This window comes from Notolepis coatsorum (assembly GCF_963971535.1).
Source record: "Notolepis coatsorum genome assembly, chromosome: 17".
Classification (NCBI taxonomy): Eukaryota; Metazoa; Chordata; class Actinopteri; order Aulopiformes; family Paralepididae; genus Notolepis; species Notolepis coatsorum.
In genome coordinates this window covers 36,850,992-36,865,454 of record NC_140181.1, presented here as the reverse complement: position 1 = coordinate 36,865,454, position 14,463 = coordinate 36,850,992, and the positions used below count along the sequence as shown (strand labels likewise).

General features: G+C 45.2%; 1 protein-coding gene across 1 annotated transcript in view; it reads right to left on the bottom strand.

Moving 5' to 3' along the window:
* Positions 1 to 14,463, bottom strand: part of LOC311244008 (inositol 1,4,5-trisphosphate-gated calcium channel ITPR3-like) — a 122,329-nt gene that overhangs the window by 96,834 nt on the left and 11,032 nt on the right. Inside the window, exons 11-14 of the mRNA XM_084333417.1 lie at positions 13,603 to 13,722; positions 11,956 to 12,078; positions 4,813 to 5,013; positions 2,480 to 2,595 (exon numbers count right to left, since the gene is read on the bottom strand). Coding sequence (XP_084189543.1) covers positions 2,480 to 2,595; positions 4,813 to 5,013; positions 11,956 to 12,078; positions 13,603 to 13,722 — 560 coding nt within the window. The remainder of the gene's footprint in view (positions 1 to 2,479; positions 2,596 to 4,812; positions 5,014 to 11,955; positions 12,079 to 13,602; positions 13,723 to 14,463) is intronic.

Sequence of the window (14,463 nt, the reverse complement as noted above, 5' to 3'; positions counted from 1 at the left end):
GTGGTGTAAATAAATACACGTGTGGAGTATTATTGCAACAGACCTCTATCATTGATCTGACGAGTAGCCTACACTTCAACCAGACACGTCAATTAGGTTCTAGCCGGGTTTCAGCCTCCTCATGGCTTGTAGGTTTATTGTTGTTGTTTGTGAATGTGTGAATGGATGAATGTGAGGCATAAGTTGTAAAGCACTTTGGATAAAAGCTGTTATATAAATGCAGTCCATTTTAGTCAGGTTGTTGTGAGTCAGTATATTTTAGGGAGAATAAAACACAACACTGTGCATATCTTCCTTCAAGAACACACACCCAAGAGTATAGACCGACAAGCAATAAAACACCCAACAACACAGAAATATCAATGCAAAGTAGTTCATATACACACAAAAAGAGACGTGTGGATCTGACAAAACACAACAACCAGTGATAGTGGATCGCTACAAGATACCTGGGCCCCGTTCCCCGTACGTGGCTAACTGAGTTAGCTGGATAATCTTCAGGATAACTTGACATAAGTCAGGCTTTTCGGTCCCATGAAGCAGGTTTGTCTAAATCACTATGGCAACGGATCAAAAAATTTGAACCTGCTCCAGCGCAGGTTTAGTTAAGTTAGCTGGATAAACTGGCCACTCCCTCGCAAATAAATGCCAGCTCCCTTCCTCAGAGATCTCATTATACCATTCTGAATAATGTTTCTTTTTGTGCTTATAGTTTTTCTAGAGGGGGCTTTTGAAATGTAAAATAATAGGCCTAAAATGCTGATAATAAATCATATTCAGCCTATGGATTTACTTTGTCCTAAATAATGCACGTCATATAAAGCTATACGGCGCACGCGACACACACTATGTGGTTATTTTAATAACGGAGCATTGCAAATGTGAATCCCACAGGGATATTTTCAATTAATGAAACTTGGATCCTATCGGCTCTGATTCGTTTCATATTCTCCGCTGTGGTATTGTGTATTTGCTTAACCGGAGCGCCCGGATTGTGTTTCATTCAAGCATACATTGAAGCGTCTTTATGCGTGGATTGTGGATGTGAATTACGAGGAATCTGAATCTGTGGATTGTTGAATTGTATCACTGTCTGTCACACGTTATTGTGATATTGTAACTGGGATTAAAATGTCTGAGGAGATGCGCTGTTTGACGGACTTGATGACGTGGACGTGACTTGAGAAAAGTGAATGAGCAATTGCAAGCCTTTGATGTTTTGATGAATGAGAAAATGCATTTATCTGTTCAAGCACTGTTATCTGATGATGAAAAAGAGGGTGATGAACATGACTGGTATAAACCAAAGGTTAATCAATTCAATGCATGTATGGATGATGTCCGAAAACCTGATTAAAACCTGATTAATAGTGAAACTGTTAATAGCCTCCAAGCCCCTCTGACACCGTTATTTCGGGGGTTGCGCCTTGAAAACTTTGAGAACCATGTATTTATTATATAGTACATGATACCTAAGCGCATACAGTACAGATATCCTCATAAGTATCTATTCATTCGTATCAATTAGATACTCTTTGGGCTTGTTTTTATCTACTTATTCTGAAATAGTTGAAATAATTATTTTCGCTAGCAAGATCTCATTCGATTATTCATTCCTTTTTTTTGATCCACTTTTTCTCCCATTTTTCCATATTTTTCTCCCATCCCAATTTCGTATCATCCAATTCAACCCTCCCCTGTCACGAACGCTGTTTCTTGCCTCCCACAAGCCGGCTGCAATGTGGACTAAGTCATACATAGCACAAGTCCCCTCCGGTACTTGAGGTAACAGCAGTCGCATCTTTTCACCTGCGCAGCTCGATCTCTCAGTGTCTAGGAGTAACGCGTGGGAGGCTCACGCTGCCCCAGACACTTCCTGATTCTACTGCGCAGGCGCACCAACCGACTTGTAGGAGTCGCTTGTTCACAACGTTCGATCCCCACCCTTCAGTTTTTCCCTCCCCGTAATACGGCCAATGTGTATTACTGCGGACGACCAGCCAAACTGAAAAACAATGTGGAGAGCTGGATTCGAACACGCGAATCCTAGCGTCTCCACACTGGTAGCGAGTGCCTTGTCCACTACACCACCTAGCCGCCTCGATTATTCATTCCTTAAGCCTACTGCCAGCAGGCACATTTAAAGAAATATAATCTGATTGATTGGGGGTAATGAGGGACTTAAAATTAGCCTATAGATATGCATTTAACTTGTCGGCGATATCATCCGGTTAGAAAATCATAGTTTTCTGGGATCGACACCTCCCCCTTTTCAGGTAAAATGGCCACGCGCAATTATCCTGATTACTGAAGTCTGGTTCGAATTAACAAGACCGAATCAGCCTTCGAGAAACCGAGATAGGCTAACTTCAATCAAGATTTAAGCTGGCTAATGGGACTTTTGATCAAGTTAGTTGAACCAGGTACGGGGAATGGGGCCCTGGTTGCTATGGGTACAGTAGCTGGTTGCTATGGATACCTTAGTGGGCTGTTGTCTGCGACCCCCTCTCTGCTCTCAGCCATCAAGTCCAACATGACAGAGAAGGAGGTCTTATCGTTGTAGAACACCACCACCTCCTCTCCTGCACCGGTTAACTAGATACACACACACACACACACACACACACACACACACACACACACACACACATGCACACACACACACAGATGCACGCATGCACACACATGCACGCACACACACACACACACACATGCACACACACACACAGATGCACGCATGCACACACATGCACGCACGCACACACACACACACACACACACACACACACACACACACACCCACACACACACACAGACACGCACAATCATTTACCTATAGCCTTTCCTGAATATGTTAGCTAGACTCACAAATACTCAGTGCATCTCAGTTATAAAATAATGAAAACGGGTCATCATTATCTTCAGTTCACATCAATTCACTGTTAGGTCTTTCACACCGGCAGGGCTCCGTGCCGGTGCCGGTTCCCGAACCTAATCTTGAACCGGCCGGCACATTCACACCGGAAATAATTGGTTCGGAACGTGAAAAGTCGGTGCTCAGCTGGAACCAAAAATCTTTTGGTTTTTCCTTGCGAACCGTGACATCAGAACAGCAGAGGTTCGGCATTGCACTCAATCGATCCATTCAGCAGGAAGCGATTTGCGACTGATCTCAAAATTAGATTAGATTCAAATGTATTGTTATTATTTATACAGCACAAGTACAATACATCATCCAACCAGAGTGGATAAATAAATGCTCCAGAAATAAATATGCGTGGAGAAAGGCTTAGTGAGGCAGCCTCAGCGTGAGTCCACACACACACACACACACACACACACACACACACACACACACACACACACACACACACACACGCACTGTATACGTGTGAAATGAATCGTTCCAGCAAAGTAGGCTTTTATTATTCTAATTACTTGTTTTATTGGGTATCATATTGGGTATCATAGTAGTAAGTCCTTCTGTAGAACATGACATATTAGCATGACATCTCATTTATTAATGCCAATACTGAACAACTGCACAATTGGCTCTTGACAAGTATAAAGTATGGATTAGTTGGTCGCAGTCAACGTCGGACGCTTTAGCTCAACTGGTTAGTGCGGCTGCCTGTGGATCCTATGGTCCCAGATTCAAATCTCTCGGTTACAACTTTTAATTTTTTTCATTAATTTATGCATTTATTTATTTCTGGAGCATTTCTTTATCCACTCTGGTTGGATGGTGTATTGTACTTGTGCTGTATAATGACAATACATTTGAATCAAATCTTATTTTGAGATCGCTACCTGTTGAGTACATGGTGCAGATGCAATGCCGAACCTTTGAAGCTGTTTTGCACACGGCACATTTTGCCACTGTTCATATGGTTGTGTTTACTTCCGCCTGAGTAACCCTCCCTGTTGATGACGGAGGATGGTGGAACGTTGGTTCTGCTTAAATAGGTGTAAACGCGGGCTGGTTCACCAGAAAGGTTCAGAGGCTCCAGAACGGAGCCGGAGCTTGAACTGGAGTCCTGCCGGTGTGAAAGCGCCCTGAGAAGAGAAGAGAAGGGAGGAGAAGGGAGGAGAAGAGGAAAGAAGATAAGAGAAGAGAAGAGAAGAGAAGAGAAGAGAAGAGAAGAGAAGAGAAGAGAGGTTAGGTGAGAGGAAAGGAGAGAAGAAGAGAGGTTAGGAAAGGGCGGCTACGTGGCGTAGTGGGCAAGGCGCTCGCCACGAAATGCTGGAGACGCTAGGCTCGTCAGTTCGAGCCCAGCGCTCCACATTTGCTTTCAGTTTAGCTGGTCGTCCGTACTAATACACATTGGCCGTATTAGGGGGTGGGAAACTGATGGGTGCGGATCGGGCGTTGTGGACAGCGACTCCTACAGGTCGGTTGGTGCGCCTGCGCAGTAGAATCAGGAAGTGTCGGGGGCAGCATGAGCCTCCCACGCGTTACTCCTCGCCACTGAGAGATCAAGCTGCGCAGGTGAAAAGATGCGACTGCTGTTACCTCAAGTACCGGAGGGGACTTGTGCTATGTATGACTTAGTCCACATTGCAGCCGGCTTGTGGGAGGCAAGAAACAGCGTCCGTGACAGGGGAGGGTTGAATTGGATGATACGAAATTGGGATGGGAGAAAATATAGAAAAATGGGAGAAAAAGTGGATACAAAAAAAGAGAGGTTAGGAAAGAAGAGAAGAGAAGAGGAAGAGAGGATGAAAGAAGATAATAAAATACATTTCCATTCCTCACTAAATTAAATAAAGATGGAAAGAGAAGGATAAAAGGGTAAATGAAATGAAGCATACCTCCGTCATGATCATATCCTGACACTTCTTGACGTACTTGCCCTCTGCCTTGATGATGGTGTGCAGGAAGTTGAGGTACTGGACGTGACGGCCGTGAGTGGCCAGACAGTGGATGAAGTGCTGGAGAACCCCTTCTGATATCTCCGTACATAATTGGTAGTTATTACTGAAGATGTGCTGTACTGTCTCTGCTTCCAGCAGCTAGAGAGAGAGAGAGAGAGAAAGTTAGACTGGTAGTTATTGCTGAAGATGTGCTTTACTGTCTCTGCCTCTAGAGAGGTGGGAGAGGGAATGAGAGAGAGAGAGAGAGAGAGAGAGAGAGAGAGAGAGAGAGAGAGAGAGAGAGAGAGAGAGAGAGAGGGACAGAGAAAGGAGAGGGACCCACCTCACCCCTGCCCATTTTGACAACCTAGGATGGCTTAGAGTAGACGACAGAGTACAGCAACTTGCAATGGGCCTGGTCTACAAGATACACTACACCACTAAGATGCCCATGTACATGGGCCTCGAATACGTGGAATACTTCCCAAAGGTCAGTGAATTCCACGACCACAACACCAGAGGGAGTTCCACAAATCATGTTCAACCCAGATTCGGTTCCGCAATTATGCAACATCAATGTGGAACGCCCTACCCACAGCCGTAAAATAATGTGAATCCCTACCCACCTTCAAAACTGCTCTCAAAGAGCACCTATGGGAGGCTGCAATTCAAAACTGGCCCCGGTAAATGTCCAAACCCCCCCCCAACCCACCCACCCAACCGCCTCCAATGTACAGTTTCTTCCCCCTCGAATGTGTATATTTTCTTTTAGGATCTCTGTCTCTTAAACAGTACTGTATATTTGTATATCTTCTATGTCATAAATGTCTGGATGTTACAGTACTGTATATCTGTATGTCGTGTATGTCATAAATGTCTTGATGAATTGAAAATGGGGGACCCTGATGTAAGTCTTTCTCTGGTCTGCATCCCCATAACAATTGTGTGTATTGAGCCGTACTGTATCGTACCCATTCTGCAATCTGTTAATAACGTTTTCAATCAATTCAATCAATCATTGAGAGGGGAGGGAGAGAGAGAGGGACGGATGGAGAGTGAAGCAATATAACACAAACTAACTGACCAAGAAACACACACACTCAAACACACACTACACAGGCTGCCGGGTGGCCAAGTTTGAGAGAGGTCACAGGTTCAATCCCTGGGAACCAGAGTCCACCCCTGTCGAGGTACAAGGTGAGCAAGACACTGAAACCCTCCAGGGGCACTACTAATGTATATCTCAGAGAGAGAGAGCCAATGTACAACAGAGAGAGAGCTAATGTACACCTCAGAGAGAGAGAGAGCTAATGTACACCTCAGAGAGAGAGAGAGCTAATGTACACCTCAGAGAGAGAGAGAGCTAATGTACACCTCAGAGCGAGAGAGAGAGCTAATGTACACCTCAGAGAGAGAGAGAGAGATACTGTACACCTCAGAGAGAGAGAGAGAGAGCTAATGTACACCTCAGAGAGAGAGAGAGAGAGCTAATGTACACCTCAGAGAGAGAGAGAGCTAATGTACACCTCAGAGAGAGAGAGAGAGAGCTAATGTACACCTCAGAGAGAGAGAGCTAATGTACACCTCAGAGAGAGAGAGAGCTAATGTACACCTCATATAGAGAGAGAGAGAGCTAATGTACACCTCAGAGAGAGAGAGAGCTAATGTACACCTCAGAGCGAGAGAGAGAGCTAATGTACACCTCAGAGAGAGAGAGAGCTAATGTACACCTCAGAGAGAGAGAGAGAGAGCTAATGTACACCTCAGAGCGAGAGAGAGAGCTAATGTACACCTCAGAGAGAGAGAGAGCTAATGTACACCTCAGAGAGAGAGAGAGAGAGCTAATGTACACCTCAGAGAGCGAGCTAATGTACACCTCAGAGAGAGAGCTAATGTACACCTCAGAGAGAGAGAGAGAGCTAATGTACACCTCAGAGAGAGAGAGAGCTAATGTACACCTCAGAGAGAGAGAGAGAGCTAATGTACACCTCAGAGAGAGAGAGAGAGCTAATGTACACCTCAGAGAGAGAGAGCTAATGTACACCTCAGAGAGAGAGAGAGAGAGAGAGAGAGCTAATGTACACCTCAGAGAGAGAGAGGAGCTAATGTACACCTCAGATAGAGAGAGAGAGCTAATGTACACCTCAGAGAGAGAGAGAGCTAATGTACACCTCAGATAGAGAGAGAGAGCTAATGTACACCTCAGAGAGAGAGAGAGCTAATGTACACCTCAGAGAGAGAGATAGAGCTAATGTACACCTCAGAGAGAGAGAGAGCTAATGTACACCTCAGATAGAGAGAGAGAGCTAATGTACACCTCAGAGAGAGAGAGCTAATGTACACCTCAGAGAGAGAGAGAGAGCTAATGTACACCTCAGAGAGAGAGAGCTAATGTACACCTCAGAGAGAGAGAGAGCTAATGTACACCTCAGAGAGAGAGAGAGCTAATGTACACCTCAGAGAGAGAGAGAGCTAATGTACACCTCAGAGCGAGAGAGAGAGCTAATGTACACCTCAGAGAGAGAGAGCTAATGTACACCTCAGAGAGAGAGAGCTAATGTACACCTCAGAGAGAGAGAGAGCTAGTGTACACCTCAGAGAGAGAGCTAATGTACACCTCAGAGAGAGAGAGAGCTAATGTACACCTCAGAGAGAGAGAGAGAGAGCTAATGTACACCTCAGAGAGCGAGCTAATGTACACCTCAGAGAGAGAGCTAATGTACACCTCAGAGAGAGAGAGAGAGCTAATGTACACCTCAGAGAGAGAGAGAGCTAATGTACACCTCAGAGAGAGAGAGAGAGCTAATGTACACCTCAGAGAGAGAGAGAGAGCTAATGTACACCTCAGAGAGAGAGAGCTAATGTACACCTCAGAGAGAGAGAGAGAGAGAGAGAGAGCTAATGTACACCTCAGAGAGAGAGAGGGAGCTAATGTACACCTCAGATAGAGAGAGAGAGCTAATGTACACCTCAGAGAGAGAGAGAGCTAATGTACACCTCAGATAGAGAGAGAGAGCTAATGTACACCTCAGAGAGAGAGAGAGCTAATGTACACCTCAGAGAGAGAGATAGAGCTAATGTACACCTCAGAGAGAGAGAGAGCTAATGTACACCTCAGAGAGAGAGAGCTAATGTACACCTCAGATAGAGAGAGAGAGCTAATGTACACCTCAGAGAGAGAGAGCTAATGTACACCTCAGAGAGAGAGAGAGAGCTAATGTACACCTCAGAGAGAGAGAGCTAATGTACACCTCAGAGAGAGAGAGAGCTAATGTACACCTCAGAGAGAGAGAGAGCTAATGTACACCTCAGAGAGAGAGAGAGCTAATGTACACCTCAGAGCGAGAGAGAGAGCTAATGTACACCTCAGAGAGAGAGAGCTAATGTACACCTCAGAGAGAGAGAGCTAATGTACACCTCAGAGAGAGAGAGAGCTAGTGTACACCTCAGAGAGAGAGCTAATGTACACCTCAGAGAGAGAGAGAGCTAATGTACACCTCAGAGAGAGAGAGAGAGCTAATGTACACCTCAGAGAGAGAGAGAGAGAGAGCTAATGTACACCTCAGAGAGAGAGCTAATATACACCTCAGAGAGAGAGAGAGCTAATGTACACCTCAGAGAGAGAGAGAGAGCTAATGTACACCTCAGAGAGAGAGAGCTAATGTACACCTCAGATAGAGAGAGAGAGCTAATGTACACCTCAGAGAGAGAGAGAGAGCTAATGTACACCTCAGAGAGAGAGAGCTAATGTACACCTCAGAGAGAGAGAGCTAATGTACACCTCAGAGAGAGAGAGAGCTAATGTACACCTCAGAGAGAGAGAGCTAATGTACACCTCAGAGCGAGAGAGAGAGCTAATGTACACCTCAGAGAGAGAGAGCTAATGTACACCTCAGAGAGAGAGAGAGAGCTAAGGTACACCTCAGAGAGAGAGAGAGAGCTAATGTACACCTCAGAGAGAGAGAGAGCTAATGTACACCTCAGAGAGAGAGAGCTAATGTACACCTCAGAGAGAGAGAGAGAGCTAATGTACACCTCAGAGAGAGAGAGAGCTAATGTACACCTCAGAGAGAGAGAGAGCTAATTTACACCTCAGAGAGAGAGAGAGAGCTAATGTACACCTCATATAGAGAGAGAGAGAGCTAATGTACACCTCAGAGCGAGAGAGAGAGCTAATGTACACCTCAGAGAGAGAGAGAGCTAATGTACACCTCAGAGAGAGAGAGAGCTAATGTACACCTCAGAGAGAGAGAGAGAGAGAGAGAGAGCTAATGTACACCTCAGAGAGAGAGAGAGCTAATGTACACCTCATATAGAGAGAGAGAGAGCTAATGTACACCTCAGAGCGAGAGAGAGAGCTAATGTACACCTCAGAGAGAGAGAGAGCTAATGTACACCTCATATAGAGAGAGAGAGAGCTAATGTACACCTCAGAGCGAGAGAGAGAGCTAATGTACACCTCAGAGAGAGAGAGAGCTAATGTACACCTCATATAGAGAGAGAGAGAGCTAATGTACACCTCATATAGAGAGAGAGAGAGCTAATGTACACCTCAGAGAGAGAGAGAGCTAATGTACACCTCATATAGAGAGAGAGAGAGCTAATGTACACCTCAGAGCGAGAGAGAGAGCTAATGTACACCTCAGAGAGAGAGAGAGCTAATGTACACCTCAGAGAGAGAGAGAGCTAATGTACACCTCAGAGAGAGAGAGCTAATGTACACCTCAGAGAGAGAGAGAGAGCTAATGTACACCTCAGAGAGAGAGAGCTAATGTACACCTCAGAGAGAGAGAGAGCTAATGTACACCTCAGAGAGAGAGAGCTAATGTACACCTCAGAGAGAGAGAGCTAATGTACACCTCAGAGAGAGAGAGAGAGCTAATGTACACCTCAGAGAGAGAGCTAATGTACACCTCAGAGAGAGAGAGAGAGCTAATGTACACCTCAGAGCGAGAGAGAGAGCTAATGTACACCTCAGAGCGAGAGAGAGAGCTAATGTACACCTCAGAGCGAGAGAGAGAGCTAATGTACACCTCAGAGCGAGAGAGAGAGCTAATGTACACCTCAGAGAGAGAGAGAGAGCTAATGTACACCTCAGAGAGAGAGAGAGCTAATGTACACCTCAGAGAGAGAGAGAGAGAGAGAGAGCTAATGTACACCTCAGAGAGAGAGAGAGAGCTAATGTACACCTCAGAGCGAGAGAGAGAGCTAATGTACACCTCAGAGAGAGAGAGAGCTAATGTACACCTCAGAGAGAGAGAGAGAGAGAGAGAGAGCTAATGTACACCTCAGAGAGAGAGAGAGAGAGCTAATGTACACCTCAGAGAGAGAGCTAATGTACACCTCAGAGAGAGAGAGAGAGCTAATGTACACCTCAGAGAGAGAGCTAATGTACACCTCAGAGAGAGAGCTAATGTACACCTCAGAGAGAGAGCTAATGTACACCTCAGAGAGAGAGAGAGAGCTAATGTACACCTCAGAGAGAGAGAGAGAGCTAATGTACACCTCAGAGAGAGAGAGAGAGAGCTAATGTACACCTCAGAGAGAGAGAGAGAGCTAATGTACACCTCAGAGAGAGAGAGAGCTAATGTACACCTCAGAGAGAGAGCTAATGTACACCTCAGAGCTCAGAGAGAGAGCTAATGTACACCTCAGAGAGAGAGAGAGCTAATGTACACCTCAGAGAGAGAGAGAGAGAGCTAATGTACACCTCAGAGAGAGAGAGAGCTAATGTACACCTCAGAGAGAGAGAGAGAGAGAGAGAGCTAATGTACACCTCAGAGAGAGAGAGAGCTAATGTACACCTCAGAGAGAGAGAGAGCTAATGTACACCTCAGAGAGAGAGCTAATGTACACCTCAGAGAGAGAGAGAGAGCTAATGTACACCTCAGAGAGAGAGAGCTAATGTACACCTCAGAGAGAGAGAGAGCTAATGTACACCTCAGAGAGAGAGAGAGCTAATGTACACCTCAGAGAGAGAGAGAGCTAATGTACACCTCAGAGAGAGAGAGCTAATGTACACCTCAGAGAGAGAGAGAGCTAATGTACACCTCAGAGAGAGAGAGAGAGCTAATGTACACCTCAGAGAGAGAGAGAGCTAATGTACACCTCAGAGAGAGAGAGAGCTAATGTACACCTCAGAGAGAGAGAGCTAATGTACACCTCAGAGAGAGAGAGCTAATGTACACCTCAGAGAGAGAGAGAGAGAGCTAATGTACACCTCAGAGAGAGAGAGAGAGCTAATGTACACCTCAGAGAGAGAGAGAGAGCTAATGTACACCTCAGAGAGAGAGAGGGAGCTAATGTACACCTCAGAGAGAGAGAGAGAGCTAATGTACACCTCAGAGAGAGAGAGAGAGCTAATGTACACCTCAGAGAGAGAGAGAGAGAGAGAGAGAGAGCTAATGTACACCTCAGAGCTCAGAGAGAGCTAATGTACACCTCAGAGAGAGAGAGAGAGAGAGAGAGAGCTAATGTACACCTCAGAGAGAGAGAGAGAGCTAATGTACACCTCAGAGCTCAGAGAGAGCTAATGTACACCTCAGAGAGAGAGAGAGAGAGAGAGAGCTAATGTACACCTCAGAGCTCAGAGAGAGCTAATGTACACCTCAGAGAGAGAGAGAGAGCTAATGTACACCTCAGAGAGAGAGAGAGAGCTAATGTACACCTCAGAGAGAGAGAGAGAGCTAATGTACACCTCAGAGAGCGAGCTAATGTACACCTCAGAGAGAGAGAGCTAATGTACACCTCAGAGAGAGAGAGAGATACTGTACACCTCAGAGAGAGAGCTAATGTACACCTCAGAGAGAGAGAGAGATACTGTATACCTCAAAGAGAGAGCTAATGTATACCAGAGAGAGAGAGTGAGTGAGATAGAGAGAGATAATGTACACAACAGAGATAACTCATGTACACCTTAGAAAGAGTTAATGTATGCTGTATGTGGCAGACTGGCAGACAGACAGACAGACAGACAGACAGACAGACAGACAGACAGACAGACAGACAGACAGACAGACAGACAGACAGACAGACAGACAGACAGACAGACAGACAGACAGACAGACAGACAGACAGACAGACAGACAATAATGTACTAACCCCAGGGTTCAGGAACAGGTTGAGGTTCTTGTGCAGCAGAGCCTGGTTCTCTTGGTTCCCCATGCAGAACTTCTGAAGGAACTGGTGGGTGTGTCGAATAATCTCCTGCATCTTCACATCATTCTAGAGAGAGAGAGAGAGAGGGAGAGGGAGAGGGAGAGGGAGAGAGAGATAGAGATAGAGAGAGAGAGAGAGAGAGAGAGAGAGAGAGAGAGAGAGAGAGAGAGAGAGAGAGAGAGAAAGGAGAAACAGATAGAAAAAGACAGAGAAAGAGAGATACAGAGAGAAAGGGAGAGAACAAAAAGAGACAGGGAAAGGGATAGAGAAAGAGAAGGAGAAGAAGATAGCGATACACAGAGAGAAAGAGAGATACAAAAAGGGAAAGGGAGAGAGAATGAGTACAATTGAAATGGGGGAGAAATGTTATCTGCTTCACACATGTGAATTTGACTCAAACACTATAATGTACTACCAAAACTGACATGAAGACATGCTAGTCCATTTGGTCAGTAGCATTGTTTACATTTTACATTGACCGTTTGTAAATGTAACCTATTCAATATAGTCTACAAAGCACTCATAGCAGTCTACTTGTTGGGTAGACATACCAACATTTACTTCATCATGCCTGGCGAATTCCATGCTCAAGTTAAGTCATGTGTGTGTTTGTGTGTTTGTTGTTTGTGTGTTACCTGGTCATAGGAGACCTGCAGTAGTGTTGTGACTTTTTGATAATTACATTATTTGAATAGCCTAAAATATCATTTTTATTGTAGCATAAAGTGTGTAAATGAATTGGCATACATCTGTTCTAGAATAGCCTAATGGATATTTACGTTAAATTGTGTATTATATTGTTTAGAATGACATTACATTACAGGCTATATTTCTGTAACGTCAACTTTGGCCCCAGTGGTAAGTCAGCTGAGCGCAGGACATTACACAGCCCCACGCTCCAGCGTTAATTGGAGACGCGTGCCACCTGTAAAAGGGTGTGTTTGATCCTTTGTTAGAGAGAATTTGTTTGAACGTGCTAAAAACCTGCCCCGCTGCTGCTCTGCCTAGAGACTCGTTGTAAAGGAAAAACAAATTAAACATGGATTATTGAGAACTACATTGCTGGTTGTGACTGAACTGAAGAACATACACTGTGAACTTTGAAGAATCATGTTTGTTAAATGGAAAAAGGACTTTGAACAGTTTATTGTGTAAACAAGTAGATCTAACATGACTTTACCTGGTCATAGGAGACCTGCAGTAGATCTAACATGACTTTACCTGGTCATAGGAGACCTGCAGTAGATCTAACATGACTTTACCTGGTCATAGGAGACCTGCAGTAGATCTAACATGACTTTACCTGGTCATAGGAGACCTGCAGTAGATCTAACATGACTTTACCTGGTCATAGGAGACCTGCAGTAGATCTAACATGACTTTACCTGGTCATAGGAGACCTGCAGTAGATCTAACATGACTTTACCTGGTCATAGGAGACCTGCAGTAGATCTAACATGACTTTACCTGGTCATAGGAGACCTGCAGTAGATCTAACATGACTTTACCTGGTCATAGGAGACCTGCAGTTGATCTAACATGACTTTACCTGTTCATAGAAGACCTGCAGTAGATCTAACATGACTTTACCTGGTCATAGGAGACCTGCAGTAGATCTAACATGACTTTGTGAGCTCCCATGTTCTTCAACAGCCGCTGTTGTTTCTTCCAAACTCCACTACTGCACATCTTATTCAACCTCTCCAAGATCTGGAGAGAGAAAGAGATAGAGAGAGAAAGAGAGAGATAGTGAGAAGGTGAGGAGGGAGAGAGAAATGGAGTAAGAGAAAGAGGAGGGAGAGAGGTGGAGGGAGAGACAGAGAGAGAGAGAGAGAAATGAGGGAAAGAGAGAGAGAGAGAAGGAGAGAGGAGGGGTAGATGAAGTTAGACAGAGATATTGTAAATGTAGACTGATACAATAGGAGGAAGATGAGCAGTAGCCTAGCGGTTAAAGATGCAAGCTTGTGATCAGAAGGTTGCTGGTTCAAATCCTCAAATCAGCTGGGGAAAATAGAGCACAGAAGTGAATGAGTAACACTCTCCCCCAGTCAGCAACTACATTATGTGCCCTTGAGCAAGCCGGCACTTAACTCTAAACTGCTGGTTGTACTGGCAGCTCCTAGTGGTCAACAGTGTCAGGCTGTGGTTGTACTGGCAGCTCCTAGTGGTCAACAGTGTCAGGCTGTGGTTGTACTGGGCAGCTCCTAGTAGTCAACCAGTGTCAGGCTGTGGTTGTACTGGGCAGCTCCTAGTGGTCAACAGTGTCAGGCTGTGGTTGTACTGGGCAGCTCCAAGTGGTCAACAGTGTCAGGCTGTGGTTGTACTGGGCAGCTCCAAGTGGTCAACAGTGTCAGGCTGTGGTTGTATTGGGCAGCTCCGAGTGGTCAACAGTGTCAGGCTGTGGTTGTATTGGGCAGCTCCGAGTGGTCAACAGTGTCAGACTGTGGTGAT